Below are 16,136 nucleotides of genomic sequence, written 5' to 3' on the forward strand. Positions count from 1 at the left end.
GATCTGTAACAAAATAACGATGAAATGGGAATATTAGATGGACATAAAGGCATAATATTGAGCAGATACGCCTCTGTAATGCAGAATAAAGGTCGTTTGGTTTGATCGTCGCGTAGGCCTGTTTTTCAGGGAGTGGACCGGAAGAGTGAACTCCATTTCCCATCAGTGACTGCGGTGTCAGGTGGTACAAGTTTAATTGTTTCTCCCCCGGTGCCTATATCGTGTTAGAAATTACCAGAGGCTTTAAAAAAGTTTTATTATTTTTATGTAAATTATTATTTTCCATTTGGATGAATTATCTGACATTTAAAAGTGCGTAGATATGCTTTTTCATTTCTGGGAGTTTCATTGGAAGTGTCCAGTGGTGACCTATTATGTTTGTGGGGACAGACAAGAGGGATATTTTTGCCTGACAGTTTGAGGAGTCATGGCTGGATCATCAATAAAGAGTGAATGGAAGCACTCCAGACCCCCCTCCAAAGACAGCCACTCTGCACTGCCAGAGTCATCTCTGTCCTGGTGTTTGGCGCACCTCTACAGATCTGGACCAGGGACTGAAAACCAGGTGGATGCAGGCTCTGGTAAAGACGTGGACAAAAGATTTCGAGTCTCACAATGGCGAGCCCTGGTTGCTATTCGGACCCAGCACATCAAGGCTGGGAAGGCTGGCATTGCCAAATTCAGAGGTTATGGTGGACTCCGGCCTTTGATGAATCTCCTCAAACAGTCTGAATGCCCAAGGAAGACTTTGGACCTGGCCCTCAGCATCCTGGGCAACTGCTGCACAGAACAGGACACACGCAGAGAGGTGACACACATTTTACAGGCACTGTTTTTTTATTTATTGTTGTTGTTCATTTAAATACCCATGAAAATTGCTTATCTTTTAACAGGTTCGGAAGATGGATGGGATTAATGTTCTAGGTATGTAATCGTAGCAGTCCTGGACCGTAAGAAACAGATTGTTTTCCCAATGGTTTTTTTCTTAATGCACCTTTTGAGCAAACATTTCACCCCTGTCACATACTGAAAAGCTCACCAAAATTTTAACTCCCAGTACAAAACATCGGGCAAAAATGTAAAAAGAAAAAAGAATGGAACCAAATTCTCATATGGGACTCTAAAGATGAAACCACACGTGTTGGGGAGTTTGAAAACATTATGGGATGACCACTGGATGAAAACTTGGATAATTTATTTAAAAAAAAACTAAAGATTAAAATACATTTTTTCCCCACATAAATTGTTCAAATGCAATGCATTGTGGTCTATATTTACCACACTGGTTTTTCGCAGAGACTTCTGGGAAATTTCTAGGGCACTGGATTTTGAAAATGTAGATTCAGACAGCCCTACAAATAGTGATGTAGTGAAGTTACCAAAGTCTCACACACACACTCCCAACTTAAGTCTACAACCACAAAGTTTATTTTACCTTTGAGCTCGGGAAGACATCACTGTCTTTAATAAAATAAAATAAAAATCCCTTTAGTACCTGCTGAACTCTTCCTAAGGATTTCGATTTGTCGCCTCCTAACTCCTCGAGCGTCAGTGGGAAGCTACTGAGTGAAAAAGTGTTGCTTTTAAGTTTGTAATTTTAAATGGCGTCAGCGTAGCGAACTCCCAAAAGTAGCGTTCATCTATTGCCTGCACATTATATTTTTAAAATGCTGAATGAAACATTACGACATACACAATGAACATATTAGGAATGTGGGCGTGGTTAACAAAAAAAAATCTCTGTTGTGAAGGAAATTCACATTCTTCTAAAACTAAATCGACCTGTTTGGTGACCACAAAATTAAAAAGGTGACAAGGAGATAAAACCAACAGAGAAGCAGATGTTTAAAAATAAAAAAGTTTCCTACTTTACTTTTAGACAAATCTGTAAATCTTTGTAACATTTGTGCAATTTACTGTTTTTTTTTTTTTTAACTCAGTTGACATCATGAAGAGAAACGTGACTCTGGAATCGGTTCTGAACCGAGCAGCCCGGGCTCTGGGGAACTTGGCCATGGATCCAGACGGCTCTCACCTCATCCACTCTGCAGGTCATTAGGAATGGATGCTGAGAAGCATTTGTGGTGCTAAAATATAACTATTTATGTGCAAAATCTGTGGATACCAAACGAGAAACTTGAGTCTAAACCTTAAAGAAAAATAGAATGGAAAAAATCACATTGTTTTGCACTAATTGTATTTCCCTGTTTACAGGTGGCGTTCCTCTTCTCGTCCTCTGTCTGTCCATGTCCTCGGCTCCGTCTTCCCCCACCGCTGCTCCTCCCGCAGAGTCCTGCCTCAAACTGGAGTGTGCCCAGTCTGCCGCCCGGGCTCTCCTCTACCTCTCAGATACCCCTTCGAGTCGCCTCTCCCTGATCACCCAGGGAGCTTTTTCGGCCCTCGCCCCACTCATCGCTCCAGAGTATCCTCAGGGGTTGAGGCGGGTGTCGCTGAAGACCCTCCATGAGCTGACCAGAGGCTGCGGCATGGAATGTGCCAGGGAGGTGTCTCGTTCTGGGGTTCTGGCCCAGCTGGGTCTCATGGTGTCGGAGGACTCGGGGAAAGGCTTCGAGGAGCTGGCCCTGAAAACTCTGGCCAACATGTGCGCTCAGGGCTGCTTGCGCCCCCTTGTGGGCTCGCTGGGTGTCATCCAGAAATTCACAGAGGAGATCAAAAAGGACCCTTTGAAGTCGGGAGTCTTCCTCAAGGCTCTTTGCCTGTGCTGCAAAGAGGCCGTAAATCGGGCCAAAGTGAAGGAGAGCGGGGGCTTGGAGGTTCTCACCAGCTTTTTAGCTTCTCATCAGAACCACTCGCTTTCCAGGCTGGCCATTCTGGCCTGCGTGGACTTTGTTTTTGACGAGGCCGCCATGGAGCAGCTGCAGGAGCTGGGGCTCGTCCCGCTTCTGGTCGCACGGCTTGTCAAGATCACCAGAGAAGAGGAGCAGACCGCCGAGAAGCTGGATGCCAGCTCCTTATCCGGCACATCTCCAAAAGAGCTGCTACCCACGTCGTGTTTGGAGTCCTTTGATTTCCCCCCTCCAGAGGGAAGCAAGAAGGAGGAAGCCTGCAGAGAGCAAGGATCCTCGAGCTTTCTGAGTCTGAGGTACAGAAAAGGAACCGTCGAAGATGTTTTCTACAGTTACTTATACGTTTCTCCTCTGCAGATCCTGGCTGCTGTCTGAAGGATTAATATCTTCTGAAGGGGACCTTCTGGATTCGTCCCGTGTGGATGGAGAATGTGCGAGTCTTCCATCATCTTCTCCAAGCTCTTCCTCTCTTAAAACCGCTCAGTCTCCTAAAGTTGCCGTCACTCCGTCTGCGTCCTCTTCGTTTTCCCCCGCGCCGTCCTTGTTTTCCACTGGTTCTTCTTCACCTGCCTTCTCTTCCTCTTCAGAGACGTACAGTTATTCGTCTCCTTCCAGCGCGCTGGAGACTAGTTCCTCTGCTTCCTCTAAGACAAGTCAAGCCTCGGCCTCTCCGTCAAAGTTCTCCTCCCCACAGAAGAAGAGAAGAGTCAGTTCAGCGTCTCTCCTCGCTAAAGTCACTCTGGACTCCCCTCCGTCTTTGCCTCGGCCGGCAGCGGCTTACCAACACCCGTACCACCCCGAACCCTGGACGCCCGAATCTCCCGTCCTGCTGCTGCTGTCCCGCTTCTCCCACGCCGGCGACCCGAGCGGCGCTCTGGTCAGCTCTGGTGTCACGTCTGGGCTGCTCTACTACCTCACTCAGCACCAGGACCCGAGCAGCAGGTGCTTCCGTTTGCTCAGCCGCCTGAGCTGCAACCCAAACTGCTTGCAGGCTCTGGTCCGGACGGGTTCGGTGGCGCTCATTCACCATCACCTCTGCCAAACTAAAGGAGGAGAGGAGAGGCAGACGGAGAGAGTGAAGGCCAAAGTGAAACAGCTGGGTAAGACGGAAGAAGCAAAAGAAAGAAATGGCATTAAAGATCCACTCCGATCATCTTCTGATCTGTTTCAAAGCGTTCCCAGTCTTCTTTTTATCAAGATTAAATGATTACCGGTAAATTAAAAAGAGGATTTTTTAGAAAAGTCACCTCCGACGTGTGAGCGGAACTGTTGGTGTGGAGTAAGCCCGCCCCCCCTTCCCTAACAGTAGCGGTACGACAAAAACGGCTATCCGGTTGTCCAAGTGGATGCATCAGAATAGAGCAGAGCAGGGAGCTTGTGGCCAGTCCAGCATTTCCTACGCCTTTTCATCTGCTCCTGATTTACAGTGATTTAAAGAAAGAAACCCCATCTAAGCTTAATTCTGTTCTCTTCCATGAGAAAAATGCCACAAGAACATGTTTAGAATAAACAAACAAATCGGAGTGGATCTTTAAAATATCTCATTTGGTGTGGAGGACTCTTCTTGAAGGCTCTGCATTTGTCTTCTGCCTCTGCAGGCGTCGCTGTTCTGAATAACCTGCGGGTTCAGTGCGAGTCGGGCTTTGGTTCCGGCGTCCTTTCCCATGTGATGCTGTCGGGCTCGGAGTCAGACAGGATGAACTGTGCGCTGTCTCTGCCTTTCTTAAACAGGTGAGGAGACGATTTAATTCTTTGTCTGTTGTGTTCAGATAAGCGATTATGTGTTATTTTGCTTTATGTTTTTTTTAACCCTTCAGGGGAGTTTAGAGCATTTTTTTTACTACTATACAATTTGATTTATTAGTGAACCTGTTTTTTTACGGCACTGCTCGACATCCATTTCATTAGTACAACCTCAGATTCTTTTTCTGTACAGATATTTGTCATTGCATTCCACAATAATTCCACATAAAAATGTCCAAAAACTCAATCCTGAGAAGTGAATGCGATCGTTTATTTACTGCAAAAATCACAAGAATTGAGATCTTATGCTTTAATATGAAGGTTAAATGTGTAGAGAGAAAATAAAAATGAATACATCCAGAAGATAAAGTCAAAACAATAAGAAAAATGTCGACAAAATTTTCTACGAAGTCCCACTAAATGACGTACAAATGTTAAAGGATTTATCCCAATAACACAGTTATGTGTCACAACTCTTGTAATGTTAGTTTAAAGTCCCCTTTCCCATGAAAATCATGTTATTTGTGTTTTTGACACGTATTTGCATTTGTGTTCTCCCTTTGGCCGAGTTTGAAGGTCTGCTGTCCGGTGAGGGTCATAATAAAAACGAGAATAAAATCAGGGGACTTTTTTTTTTTAATCATTGCCGGCAGCCTGGCTCTCTGTCTGGCCTTTAGCTCGCCTCACGGGTGCCGGCATAATGATCGCCATCGCTCCTGCTCCAGCCGCCCTGCGACAGACTGCCCAGGGTGACTCCGCCTTCATTTGGTTCAGGCGGGTACCAAATTGCGCCCCGCTGCTGCCAGACCTTTGTGTTGCTCCCGTCACTCAGATTGCACGTCTGGACCTCATACCGCGTCGGTGTGAACACAGCCTCGCCGTAACCGTCATTCCTAAACTCAACCCATCCTCTGAGTCCCTGCGGACAAGAAAGAAGTTCAGCTCTGCCCCCACGTATTTGGAAAATTACATGTGAATAATAGTCACTTTCTTCCTGGGATTTCATTCTATTTGCTGTGCGAGTGAATTCAACAATCTGCTTGTGCTAGCATCTAACAGGGCTGCTTGCTGCCGTAACGGAGCCTAAATTCTAACCTCATTTAAAGCATTTTTAATGGGTTTCATGGGTCGGTGTCATTCCTCGGTCATTGTAAACATCTGGTATACTTCAGACTCTACTAAAGGTTATCTGATGACACAGTTGACCTAAAAAAGATGTTTTTGTTTCTTCTCCAGCAACAAAACTCTGTTGAGGAAGCTTCTTCTCGACACTGGGGGTCTGCTTCTGGCTCTGAAACCTCTGGGTCTTGACGCTGACGCTGATGATGATGACGATGAGGAGGGGGACGATAAAGATCACACCGTGGAGTGTGGCCGGCTGCTTCCCGACCTGATGAATTTACCCCCCTCCGGTCGGACCTCTCGCCTCCGTTCTCTGTACGTCTCTCTCCTGATTGGATGCTTGTCTGCTTTGACCGCTAAAGCTGACGTAGCCAGAACAGATAGGCGCTCACTGCCGTCACGCAGTCACCCTGAAGTGGACTCCACCCCTCCCTTGAAAAAGCCCCGCCTTTCCGACACCTGCCCGTACGGTCTGTCGGCGTCCGACTTGTTCCTGCTGCTGGACGACGGCAGCCGGCTCCCGGTCAACAGAGCGGCCGTGGGCGGGGCGGAGGGAGCGGGCGAAGTGCACTCGCAGTACTTTCGGGCTCTGTTGAGAGGAGGCTTTGGAGAAGCTCAGACTAAAGCAGAAGAAGCCATAAGAATCAAAGACGCAACTACAGGAATGCTGCTCCCGCTGCTTCATTACCTCCACGGGTGTCGTTTTGGCGGGGAAACCAGTCAGGGGGGCGGGACAAAAGCAACGTGTCTGATCCTGGACACATTGGTCCACGATGGACTCAACATCTGCCAAACGGCCAAAGAGCTTTCAACCAAAGACGCGGTTTTTCTGAAGACCCCTTTAGGCGAAGCGATGGTGGGAGCGTGCAGGTTTCTGGTGGATCCGCTGCAGAGAGACTTAGAGGATCTTTGCGTTTCGCTCCTGTGGTCCAGCTCCTCAAAGGCTGCTCCTCGAGGAGAACCCGCTGCAGACCGGAACGCAGAAAAGCGGAAGCTGGAGCAGGAGTTTGCTGAGGTGAACCTGGCGAGTCCAACATGTGAGGCAGAGCTGACGGGACTGAAGTGTCCTCTGCTGCAAACTGAGAGGAAGAAAAGGGGTTTTTCTGGAGCAGAGCACAACATTTGCACAGGACTGGATGCTTTGAGCGAAGTCACAACCAAAAAAGTGTCTCCTGCTTCAAAACCAGTAAAAGAACCCCCCCAGTGGGGTGAGGAGCCGGCAGCTGCTGGCCTCGTGGCCTCGCTGCTTCCTCAGATGTACTGCTTCTCGCAGCGCTACAACTACCCCACATTGGGTCGGACGTGCCTGTCCCTGCTGCTCGGCGTCCGGGATGGGCCCCCGCTGTTCCCGTCCTCGTCCGCCGCCGGAGTTTGCCTCCGTAGGTTAGCCAAGACGGCGGACAGCACAGAGACTCTGAAGCAGGACCTGCTCCATCTGGCTTCGGCCGCTCTCAGCTGAAGACATCCCGACCACGAGCTTCCAGCGATTCCACAAACTCTTCACATCCACTGGAGCTCCATAAACGAAAAAGATCTGCTTCTTTTTATATAATTGGACCTGTCCCTTCATGATAAGCTTCTGTTCCAGTTTTTATTTTATTTCTTACAACAGTATTATTTTTCTTCTGAAGCTGTGCATTGGATGGACATCAGAGCATCCCTGAACCGTCATGTAGCTGGACTTAAGGAATGCTGTAGGAGCCGGTTATTTATTTTGTACATAGAGATGCTATGGAACGACACACGTGCACTAACAGCTGTCAGATATGATGAGTGTGCAGCTAAATATATTCTTTGAACATCAATTGGTTTCCAGTTTGTCTTCTTTGCATCCAAATGCAGAAACAATTGTTTACGAATTAGAACCGGGAGGTCCAAATCCAGACAAAAACTGACATCAGTGGAGTTCAAAGTTCAAACCTGACCTGCTGGACTGTAATTCTGGACTTTCATGAAATCCAACGACAAAAAGGTGTTTTTGTTTCACTGAAGCCTAAAAACATGTTGCCGTTGGGATGAGACCAGCTATCTAAACTGAGTTATCCAAATATAAATATGCAGAAAAGAAAAAGTCCAGCAGATTTCCTCCAAAACTGACCTGTTTTTCTGAATTAAAAGCTTATGTTTTACTATCTGCATCATATCTCATTATGTAGCTGCTTATCCCTCATGAACTATGGTTCTTTGTCGTTTAACGTTTTAAAAGTCCGACTCCGATCGCCTTCTGATCTGTTTTCTAAGCGTCCCCAGTGATTTTTCCATAATAGTAATAATAAATTTTATTTAGAATGCGCTTTACATTTTAGATACAATCTCAGCGCTACAATGGAGGCAGGAATAGAAATGGTTTACAATAAGAACAAAGTAAGACAAAAAAAACAACTGCTTTTTGCCAAAATGTAAAAAATCTGTGATGTTTTCCTGGACATAGTTTCTGCAGAGCTGCTTTTTGTTTTGTCTGCCTCTCATAAATGTAATGGTAAACTACATTTTCCTAATATTCATCAGAAAAATGCCACAAGAACATGTACAAAACACTAAAAACAGCATTTTAGTTGGAGTGAGTCTTCAATCTTCCTCCACCTGGAGCTCCATGGACGATCTCACCTGGTGGAGTATGAAGGATTGGCGAGGAAACGGCCCAGAACTGGGAGAAACGCCACTCCCTGTGTTCAAAGAGGGAAGGATGCTGAAGGACACGATACCCACTGTGAGGCATGGAGGTGGAAGCATCATGGGTGCTTTTCTGAAAGGATGACTGATCCGTATGAAGAAGAAGATGGCAGGTCTGAAAAGATTTTGCACCAACTTGTCCTTTCATCAGTGAGAACATTCAGGAGGAAACATGGCTGGATCTTCTACAATGAAAATCATCCCACACACGTCACTTGGGCAACGAGGGAGTGTCTACGTTAAAAGCAATTTAAGGTTCTGGAGTGTTCTGGCCAAACTGTGGACCTCAGTCCAATACAGACTCTGTGGAGAAAAGTCTGTTACTCAGAAACGGCGGCAAAACATCGCAGCTCTGGAGAAGATCTGCATGGAGGAATGGACCGAATGGACTTTTCATTTATTTTGCCCCTCTGTTGTGTCCTAGAGTTTGGGAATAGAATGACCTCTTAGGGTAACTCTAAATCTGTTTGGATTGTCCGGCACCGTTTGGATTTTCTCAGCTCCACCCTCCACCTCCACATGACCTTTTCTTTAGAGTTCATACGTCCTCTCATCATCCTCTTCCCCTTCCTCCCTCCCGCAAACTTTTCTCAACCATTCAGCCCTCCTTTCCTGTTGTTTTCTGGGCACGACACTCAGCTTTCTGGCTCAGCAGACCCCCCCCCCCCCCACACACACACACACACACAAGCTCAAGACATCTTTGTTAAATTTCATTTTTGCTTAAAAAGTCTTTATAAGAGGTTTGGACTTGACAGCAAAAGGTGTTTTTGAATGTTTTTTCTAGCTTTAGTTGTTTTGTCTCTGCCAGCTTTTTGTTTTCATAAAAACAGACGCCAGAGAACGCTGTACTTCCTGTATTCAGGTTGTTGCTCCAGATCCCAAACATCTCATGGATTTAAATGCAATAGAAATGAAATGGTTCTCATTTTCACACAGAATAAAGTGGTTTTATTCCCATCGAGCCCCTCGATGACAGGGCTGCCTCTCCCGTTGGCCAACATTGTCAAAGCGAGGGTGGAGGCCTGCGTCAGCTGAGCGGACTGAGTGATGCTCTCAGTGCTCTGAGCTCTCGAAGCCGTCGGGAAGAGCGTTGGCGTGCGGGTTGTGGAACAGGCTGTGGTTGCCGTCACCCCAGGGGAATTTCTGCGGGAAGGAAAGATCAACTTCCAGGTGATGGAGATACAGATCGCCTGCTAATGAAGTGGGCCTGACGTTCACCTTGGTGCGGATGCGGAGGTGAGAATACGGCACAAACTCCGGCTGGTGGTGGCTGTGGTGCTGCATCTTCATGTAGGCGTTGGCCATGCAGACGCCCACGCCGGGAAAGGCCAGAACAAATGTCAGGATCTTCCAGGTCCTTGCTGTGGAAAAAAACATTCAACCAAACTGAAGACTGAAATGCAGAGGAGCAGATTTCTTCTGCTTATCAGGTTGAATTTCAGCCCTGCTGACCTTTCCGTTAATGTTTAACCGTGGATTCAAACTCTGCGCCTGCAATCTCACATCTGAAACGACTACATGGCTGCGGTAGATCCTGACGTCCTGCTATGGCGAACTCACCTCCTCCCTCCTCAGCTGCATGTGACGCAGCAGCGGCGAGGACTCGACGAGCGGCCAAGGTGGCAGAAGACATCTGTGGAAGAGGACAATGGGAGGGCAAAGTCAGAGCTGCGTCACATTGTGCACACGCTCACGCCTGAAGCCACATTGGTGACCTTCTCAGCAAAGACAGTGTGGATACATTTGAATTCAACTCTATGGTTTCTAATGAACCAACATCCCAAACAGAAATAAACCGATCCTCCAAAAGATCTTAAAGCGTCAAGCACACGTCCTCTCCTGAGCAAACAGAGGCTTGAGGCATGTCCTGCTGGTCCCCAGATATATCAACACCACACAAGCCTGTTTATGTTAAACTATGAAGAAAACATCAAGCAAACACTTACTTTCCAGCCTGGAATTTGTCAAAAAAAAAAAGAAGCTTTGTTGTTCCCTTTGTCCTCTCACAAATCTTCCTACTTGTTTGTCCTTCAGTCCGTCCTGAGTTGAACTCGGCGTCAGACTCCTCCCCGTTTTGAATCTGTCGCTCAGCCAAGAAATGGTTTATATTTGGGAAAGTGCTCAGTCGTTGGAGGAGGAGGTGCTGCATTCAGGACGTGAAACAGGAGGAGTGCAGCCGCACATGCATGACGGGGACTTTCCAGGCCTTCCACAGGGGCCAAAGAGCTGAATTTCTCTAGGTTCTGGTAAGGTGCAGGTCAGCGTTCAAGCTCCCTGCACTGAAAGTGACAGTTCAGCTGTCAGTCAAAGTTTTAAACATGATATGAGTTTGTTGCAGTCTGACAGAAAAGAATTTTTGTCTGATATTTTAGATGGGCACACATTTTAACCCTTGTTCTATCTTGTGGGGTCCAGATGACCCGTGGGGTCATCTGGACCCCACAAGATAGCACAAGGGCTAATGACAACTTAATTGAAATTCCAACAGGACTTAATTTAGCTGTCTATTACAAAGCATTAATATTACCTTTCTTTAAAGCTGAAGCTCAAACTTTTTCAAAACACAATAAAACAACAACTTTTATAGTTGGCAAAGTAAATTGTTTTGCATTTTTTGCTGTAAAATTCTCTAAATTAAATCACAAAGTGTGCTCTTATTTTGAAAGTTGGGGTTTTCAGCTACAATTTAAAGACCTGCTCAGATGAAAATGTTTTTTTTTTTTTTAAAGTTCTTCGTTATTCTGATGATGGAGGACAAATAAAAAAATAAATTTGAGCTTAAAATTGAGCATTTCTTCATTCAAATCATCGTGAATCAGGAGCAGACAAAAAAATATCCAACATTGCTCGCCATTTTTGTTGCCTTGGTAATGATAGGTTGGGGGTGTGAGAGGATGTAAGATAGATTCAGAGGCTGTTTTTTTTAAAGGCCTGTTAAAGTTGCACAAAAGACACAAATGTGAGAGTTTTTTTCAGATTTAGGTGGATCATGTCTAGTAGAGACCTTTAATGATGCTCAGAGGTGGAGTGTCCAGCAGATGGAGTGATGTTCTCTCACAGGATTGCTTGTCTTTAAATGCTTTCACTGTGACTCTTCTCGGTAGATTTTTCTTTGTGATGGTAAGTGGTGCAAACGTATGCAGCTCTTTTTATTTTTACCTTCATTCTAAGTGCTTTAAACAGTCACAAACATTCACACACTCATGGCGCCACCACACCAAACAGGAGCATTGTGGGGTTCAATTCCTTGCTCAAAGACACTTTGAAATTTCTATTTCTGCCTCATTTCACTTTACATGTCTGTTCTGCAGTCTGTGTCCTTTATTCAGGATTGAACAAAAGCAGCTTTTAGGAGTTTTTTTTCCAGGCTTTTTTTTTAACCATCTTTAACTCTGACAGAAGCTCCTGTCTTAGTTGCTTCTCTGTTGAGAGTCTCATCTGGGCAGCGGCAGACAGTCGTGCAAACAGAAGTGGAGCCAGCTGGCCGTGCGAGCAGCCAGTCTGAACGTCCAGCACGTCTTCATTCAGCCTAAAGATTTATGCTCTCACCTGGGTTACTTTAGAGCTTCTGTTTGACTCTCCGTGTGATTTGAGATGAGAACCAGCATAAAACTGCAGATCAGTCAGTTCAGGTAACAGAAAATATGACTGAGCGGACAGCAGACGTGTGAGCTCCACAGTCTGCTTACCTGCATCAGCTGTGCATGTGGAGTCTCTGCAGCTTGAAGGACGGCTGCGTTTCTGAAGGAATCAACAGGTTTTTGTTTGGAGTAAAGGAGCAGCTTTTCCACCGGCGGCTGTGAAGGCTGAACACACGCTTGAGCAGTGAAGGAAACACTGCAGACTCAATAAATCCCAGCGTGCGCATGACAGACTCATAAAGTCGTTCAAAAAAACATCACTTGACTTGATGGCTGTTTATTTTACAATTTTCAGGACAAGGATATTGAAAATCAGCCCTCAACGGTGACAAACTAGTTTGCAAATGAAATTGGGGGGGGAAAAAGCCGTGCGAGCTGAGCTCATGCAGGTTTGATGCCAAGACAGATAAGTCTAGGTGTCGTGAGACGTGGAACTGGGGTTTGTGCCAGTTTCACAAGTCACATTTCGTCTGGCCTTCGCCAAGCCGAGGTCTCCAAGGGTTGCCATGGCAGCCACGTCTCTGGTGTTCATGTTGTGCAAACACTGTGTGAAGTTTTAGCCAGAAAATTCAAGCTTCAAAATGACTTTTTCAACTTAATTTATCCCTAAAGATCAGAGTGTTTTTTTTTTTCATGTATTCTAAAAAATAACTAGTATACTAATCACAAATAAACACATTTGTTTGAACGAAATGAATGAATATCTTTAAAGATGTGTTTTGTTTGTCTTTTTCCATTGTGGAAACTTCTTGAAATGAACCAATAAATTCAAACAAAACAAAAAACTTTGATTTGAACTCTAATCCAAAGTGGAGAAATTAGTTTATAATCTTTTTTTTGTTGCCAGGTATGATGGGGATGAGCTGAACATCTATTAACATTTTGACCTAGATCTGAACAGGCATTTAAAGTCAATCAAACTCCACTCAAATGTTCTTTGTAAATCCTAAAGGGAAATTGAGTTGTTGTAAAAGTAAAAGTCATTGGGTTACAGCGGAGGCTAATTATGTTTTCTAATTGCTGCGGGAAGGAATAACCTTTATTAGCAGTCTGCTCTGCAGTAGAGCTGAAGATCCTTTGACCGAGGACTTCAGTGTTTTATGCAGTTACTCGACATCAGTGGTTCCAAATCCTCAAACGCCACTGCTTTGCGAGCTTTACTTATTTTTCTGCTCCAACGCACATGACTTACATGACTTACACCATGGGTTATTTATGTATTCATGAATGCTTTTCCTATATGAAAAATGTAAAAGTTTCCCTTGAATTAAATGAGATAACTTGAAGAGACACAATTTTCATTGTGTTTAATATTTATTAACTCCAACAAATAGCCCCAATTGACCATTTCCTACCACCATTTGCAGCAACAACGGCTTGTCGACGACATCTCATGCTTCTCACTAACCTCATGATGTTGTTCTGAGGCAAACTCCTCCACAACATACAGCTCTGCCAGGTCACTTGGGGATGGGGGTACCATCATCAGCTGGTTCCAGATGGGCTCTACAGAGTTCAGGTCATTGCTGGCCAAACCATATGAGGCCACGCCCACTTCCTGTAGTCCAGCTGTGACAATTCTGTGATGTGGAGCATTATCATCCATGAACAGATAGTTGTGGAATTGGGGGAGAATGATAGGTCCTATGATATCTCTGAGGTAAGAACGTGCAGTGACCAAAACTCTACAAAAAGCAAATGGGTTTTATGATATTTGGTGATGCCTTTCCAGACTGTTGCACCTCCTCCACCAGAGTTGACCCCGGCGTATGACTCACGACCATCATTTTTGTACAAGGTGACCCGACACAGACACCGACACCCGACACAGTAAACAGGACGGCAGAGCATTGCTGCATTGTCCAGGTCACATGGTCTTGTGTACACTGCAGATGTTCACGCCGGTGTCTTGACGTCAGTGGAGTCACCTGCAACCGTCGCCGGCCATTCAAGTCAAAGCGATGGAGTTGGTTGTGAATGGTTTGTCTGGAAACCCTGGTACCCCGAACATCTGGTCTGCAGCTTTGTGGCGTTTTCTAAACCATGTCTGAGTTCAGTCCTTAGGAACTAGTCACGGTTGTGGTCTTTCACTGACGGGGCTCCACTCCTGGGTCTGTCACAAACATCTGACTGCCTGCTACCAATCCGAAGGTGCCCTATGACCGGGTGGCGCTGCTTGTCCAGTAAGTGGCGTTGTGTGTCCATGGCTATTTGAATGAAGAACTTGGAACTTTTTACACATTGAAAAGGATTTTCTATTAGTATTTTGGGGTCTTGGCTCCAATATGTCACCTGCTGATTCGACGAGTCCTGCAAGAATCAGAGATTTTAAATGTTGCAAAACAGAGAGAACAAATATCTCGGTTCCTGCAGGGAAGGGAAGGTCTTGTCCTGAAGATGCTGTTTTGTACATTCTTAACCTGACTTTTTTTTACACCACAGATACTATTTGGAGGGAAATTATTCAGATTTCTGCCAAGTTGGACATTATTTTGCATTTTCTGTGTCTTAGTGGTAGCAGGACTGACGTTAAGTCTCTCAAAAGCTGATCCTCAAAAATCTGCATTATTTAAAACTTCTTTGCTTCCCTGCTGGGCCGTAGAGTTTGTAAAGTGACTCCCACATCCCACTCGTCTTCTGAAAAAAGAAAAAGGAACACATCAGTTTCCAAGAAAAACTGTAAAGTTGTTTTTTTTTGCCTGAGGTGGAGATATTTGACTCCAGACGTGCAAAAGTTCTGGCTTCATCATCCAGCTTGTCACATCTCTAATTCATTCATCTGCAGTTTTAGGAAACTTTACTCGACATTCTTATTTACTCATCAAACTGCTTCAGTCCTGACACTTCCTTCTGGCTCTGAGGATGTGATTAAACTTTGATTGAACGTATTTAGTGTCTGTCCTGGTTGGAAGGGGTTCAGCTGTCTGCCCTCTCTGGCGGTGATCTGTGTGTTCTTTGCTGAGTCTGTACGCATCACAGAGCTCAACACTAATATTGAGCCCCCTGGAGGTGGAGCGGAGTGCTTGACAAGGTGTAGACATACATGAGCGTAAAACCTCTGATAAACACTTCTGTTCCAGAGGCTGAGAGAGCAGACTTTACCGCAGCTCAAGTCCACAGAGAAAGACACCCGCCACTTCAAAGGTCATCTTCCACATTGGAGAACGTGTCGCAGCAAAGTGGTCATCACAGAGTCCATGAAAACTACATTATCTTTCCTTAAAAATGAGCTTAAATCACCTCAGATGAACAATAACCTAAAGGCAGATTTTAACAGTCACTTCTTTTCATTTTAAACAGCTGCAGCCAACAAGATGGCAAAGACGTCTTTAACTGCCGACCCTACCAGTTCCTTTGTTATTCTGACTTAAGCTTTAAACCTGTAACACTGGAGATGTCTCATGTCAAAACCTACTGAGCTCTTCGACATACTATTACTCTTTATGTACGTGAATCAGCTGATCCACAGAGAAAAGTGGCGGTAAGTAACACCTTAAAGCGGCTTTTCTCCGCCCCAGAATGTGCTGAGATGGCGTTAAAGGACCTACAGTATATCATGCTTTTTCTTAAGCCTTTCAGAATAAACTATATCCATATATTACCTTTGGCACACTAAAGATTTCTTTGTTTTTTAATGAATTATTAGTTATTTTCGCAACTCAGAGCGTTTATCCGATCATCACTAGCTCGGCGGAGAAAGTGTGTGTGTGTGTGTTATTCTGGGGGCGGAGCTGGCAGGGTAGACTCTTACTGGAAGGGGCTGTTCCTCATTTATCTACATCACAATGTGAGAACCCGCTTGTTTTTGTAGATTGGGAGGGGCTGGTGCTCAGAGAGCAGGTTAATGAGGAATACTTAGAAATGAATCAAAATACCGCTTTTGGGTTGTTGTTTGTGATGAATTAACATTAAAATACACTTGAAAGCTCAAAAAGTTTATTTTGCATGACACAGACCCCTTAAGGGTTGAAAAGCAATGCAAACACCGGAGCTAAAGCTTCAGTTTCAAAGGGTTAGCAGTTTTACAAATCTGAACCCTTTTGTTTGTATGACTTTTGAAAGGAACAAAACACGTGTTTTTGTCCCATTTTAAGATCATCTTGCACACTTAATGGTTTATTCACATTAAAAAGTTTTAATTAAAGAT

The 16,136-nt window shown here is 45.1% G+C and overlaps 2 protein-coding genes across 3 annotated transcripts; one reads left to right on the plus strand and one right to left on the minus strand.

Annotated features, from left to right (window-relative positions):
• The first annotated feature begins 43 nt into the window (after positions 1-43).
• armc5 (armadillo repeat containing 5) lies at positions 44-7,477 on the plus strand. Of its 2 annotated transcripts, XM_078951843.1 has the most exons (8): positions 44-181; positions 391-808; positions 894-924; positions 1,941-2,051; positions 2,215-3,103; positions 3,165-3,907; positions 4,406-4,538; positions 5,787-7,477. In XM_078951843.1, exons 2-8 carry the CDS (start codon positions 428-430, stop codon positions 7,129-7,131), a joined length of 3,633 nt encoding a protein of 1,210 aa, XP_078807969.1. In that variant the 5' UTR covers positions 44-181; positions 391-427; the 3' UTR covers positions 7,132-7,477. The 2 variants fall into 2 exon arrangements, with proteins under 2 accessions (XP_078807969.1, XP_023813125.1); XM_023957357.2 differs by having other exon boundaries at positions 53-808.
• A 1,796-nt stretch (positions 7,478-9,273) lies between these two features.
• On the minus strand, positions 9,274-10,435 carry cox6a2 (cytochrome c oxidase subunit 6A2). Its single transcript, XM_004071174.5, has 4 exons — positions 10,295-10,435; positions 9,909-9,981; positions 9,567-9,709; positions 9,274-9,491 (listed from the first exon to the last, which is right to left on the minus strand). The coding sequence occupies exons 2-4, from the start codon at positions 9,979-9,981 to the stop codon at positions 9,402-9,404; spliced, it is 306 nt and encodes a 101-aa protein (XP_004071222.1). The 5' UTR covers positions 10,295-10,435; the 3' UTR covers positions 9,274-9,401.
• Positions 10,436-16,136: the final 5,701 nt, after the last annotated feature.

This window comes from Oryzias latipes, chromosome 8 (assembly GCF_053564925.1).
Source record: "Oryzias latipes strain Hd-rR chromosome 8, Olatipes_Hd-rR_3.1".
NCBI lineage: Eukaryota > Metazoa > Chordata > Actinopteri > Beloniformes > Adrianichthyidae > Oryzias > Oryzias latipes.

What these genes read in the sequence shown, in the direction of transcription:
- armc5 (XM_078951843.1), top strand. Translation starts at nt 428, where the DNA reads ATGGCTGGATCATCAATAAAGAGTGAATGGAAGCACTCCAGACCCCCC. An exon ending in AACAGGACACACGCAGAGAG is followed by an intron (nt 809 to 893) that starts GTGACACACATT and finishes ATCTTTTAACAG; the next exon opens with GTTCGGAAGATGGATGGGAT. An exon ending in GGCCAAAGTGAAACAGCTGG is followed by an intron (nt 3,908 to 4,405) that starts GTAAGACGGAAG and finishes CTGCCTCTGCAG; the next exon opens with GCGTCGCTGTTCTGAATAAC.
- cox6a2 (XM_004071174.5), bottom strand. Translation starts at nt 9,981, where the DNA reads ATGTCTTCTGCCACCTTGGCCGCTCGTCGAGTCCTCGCCGCTGCTGCG. An exon ending in TGCAGCTGAGGAGGGAGGAG is followed by an intron (nt 9,710 to 9,908) that starts GTGAGTTCGCCA and finishes TTTTTTCCACAG; the next exon opens with CAAGGACCTGGAAGATCCTG. An exon ending in ACCTCCGCATCCGCACCAAG is followed by an intron (nt 9,492 to 9,566) that starts GTGAACGTCAGG and finishes TCCTTCCCGCAG; the next exon opens with AAATTCCCCTGGGGTGACGG.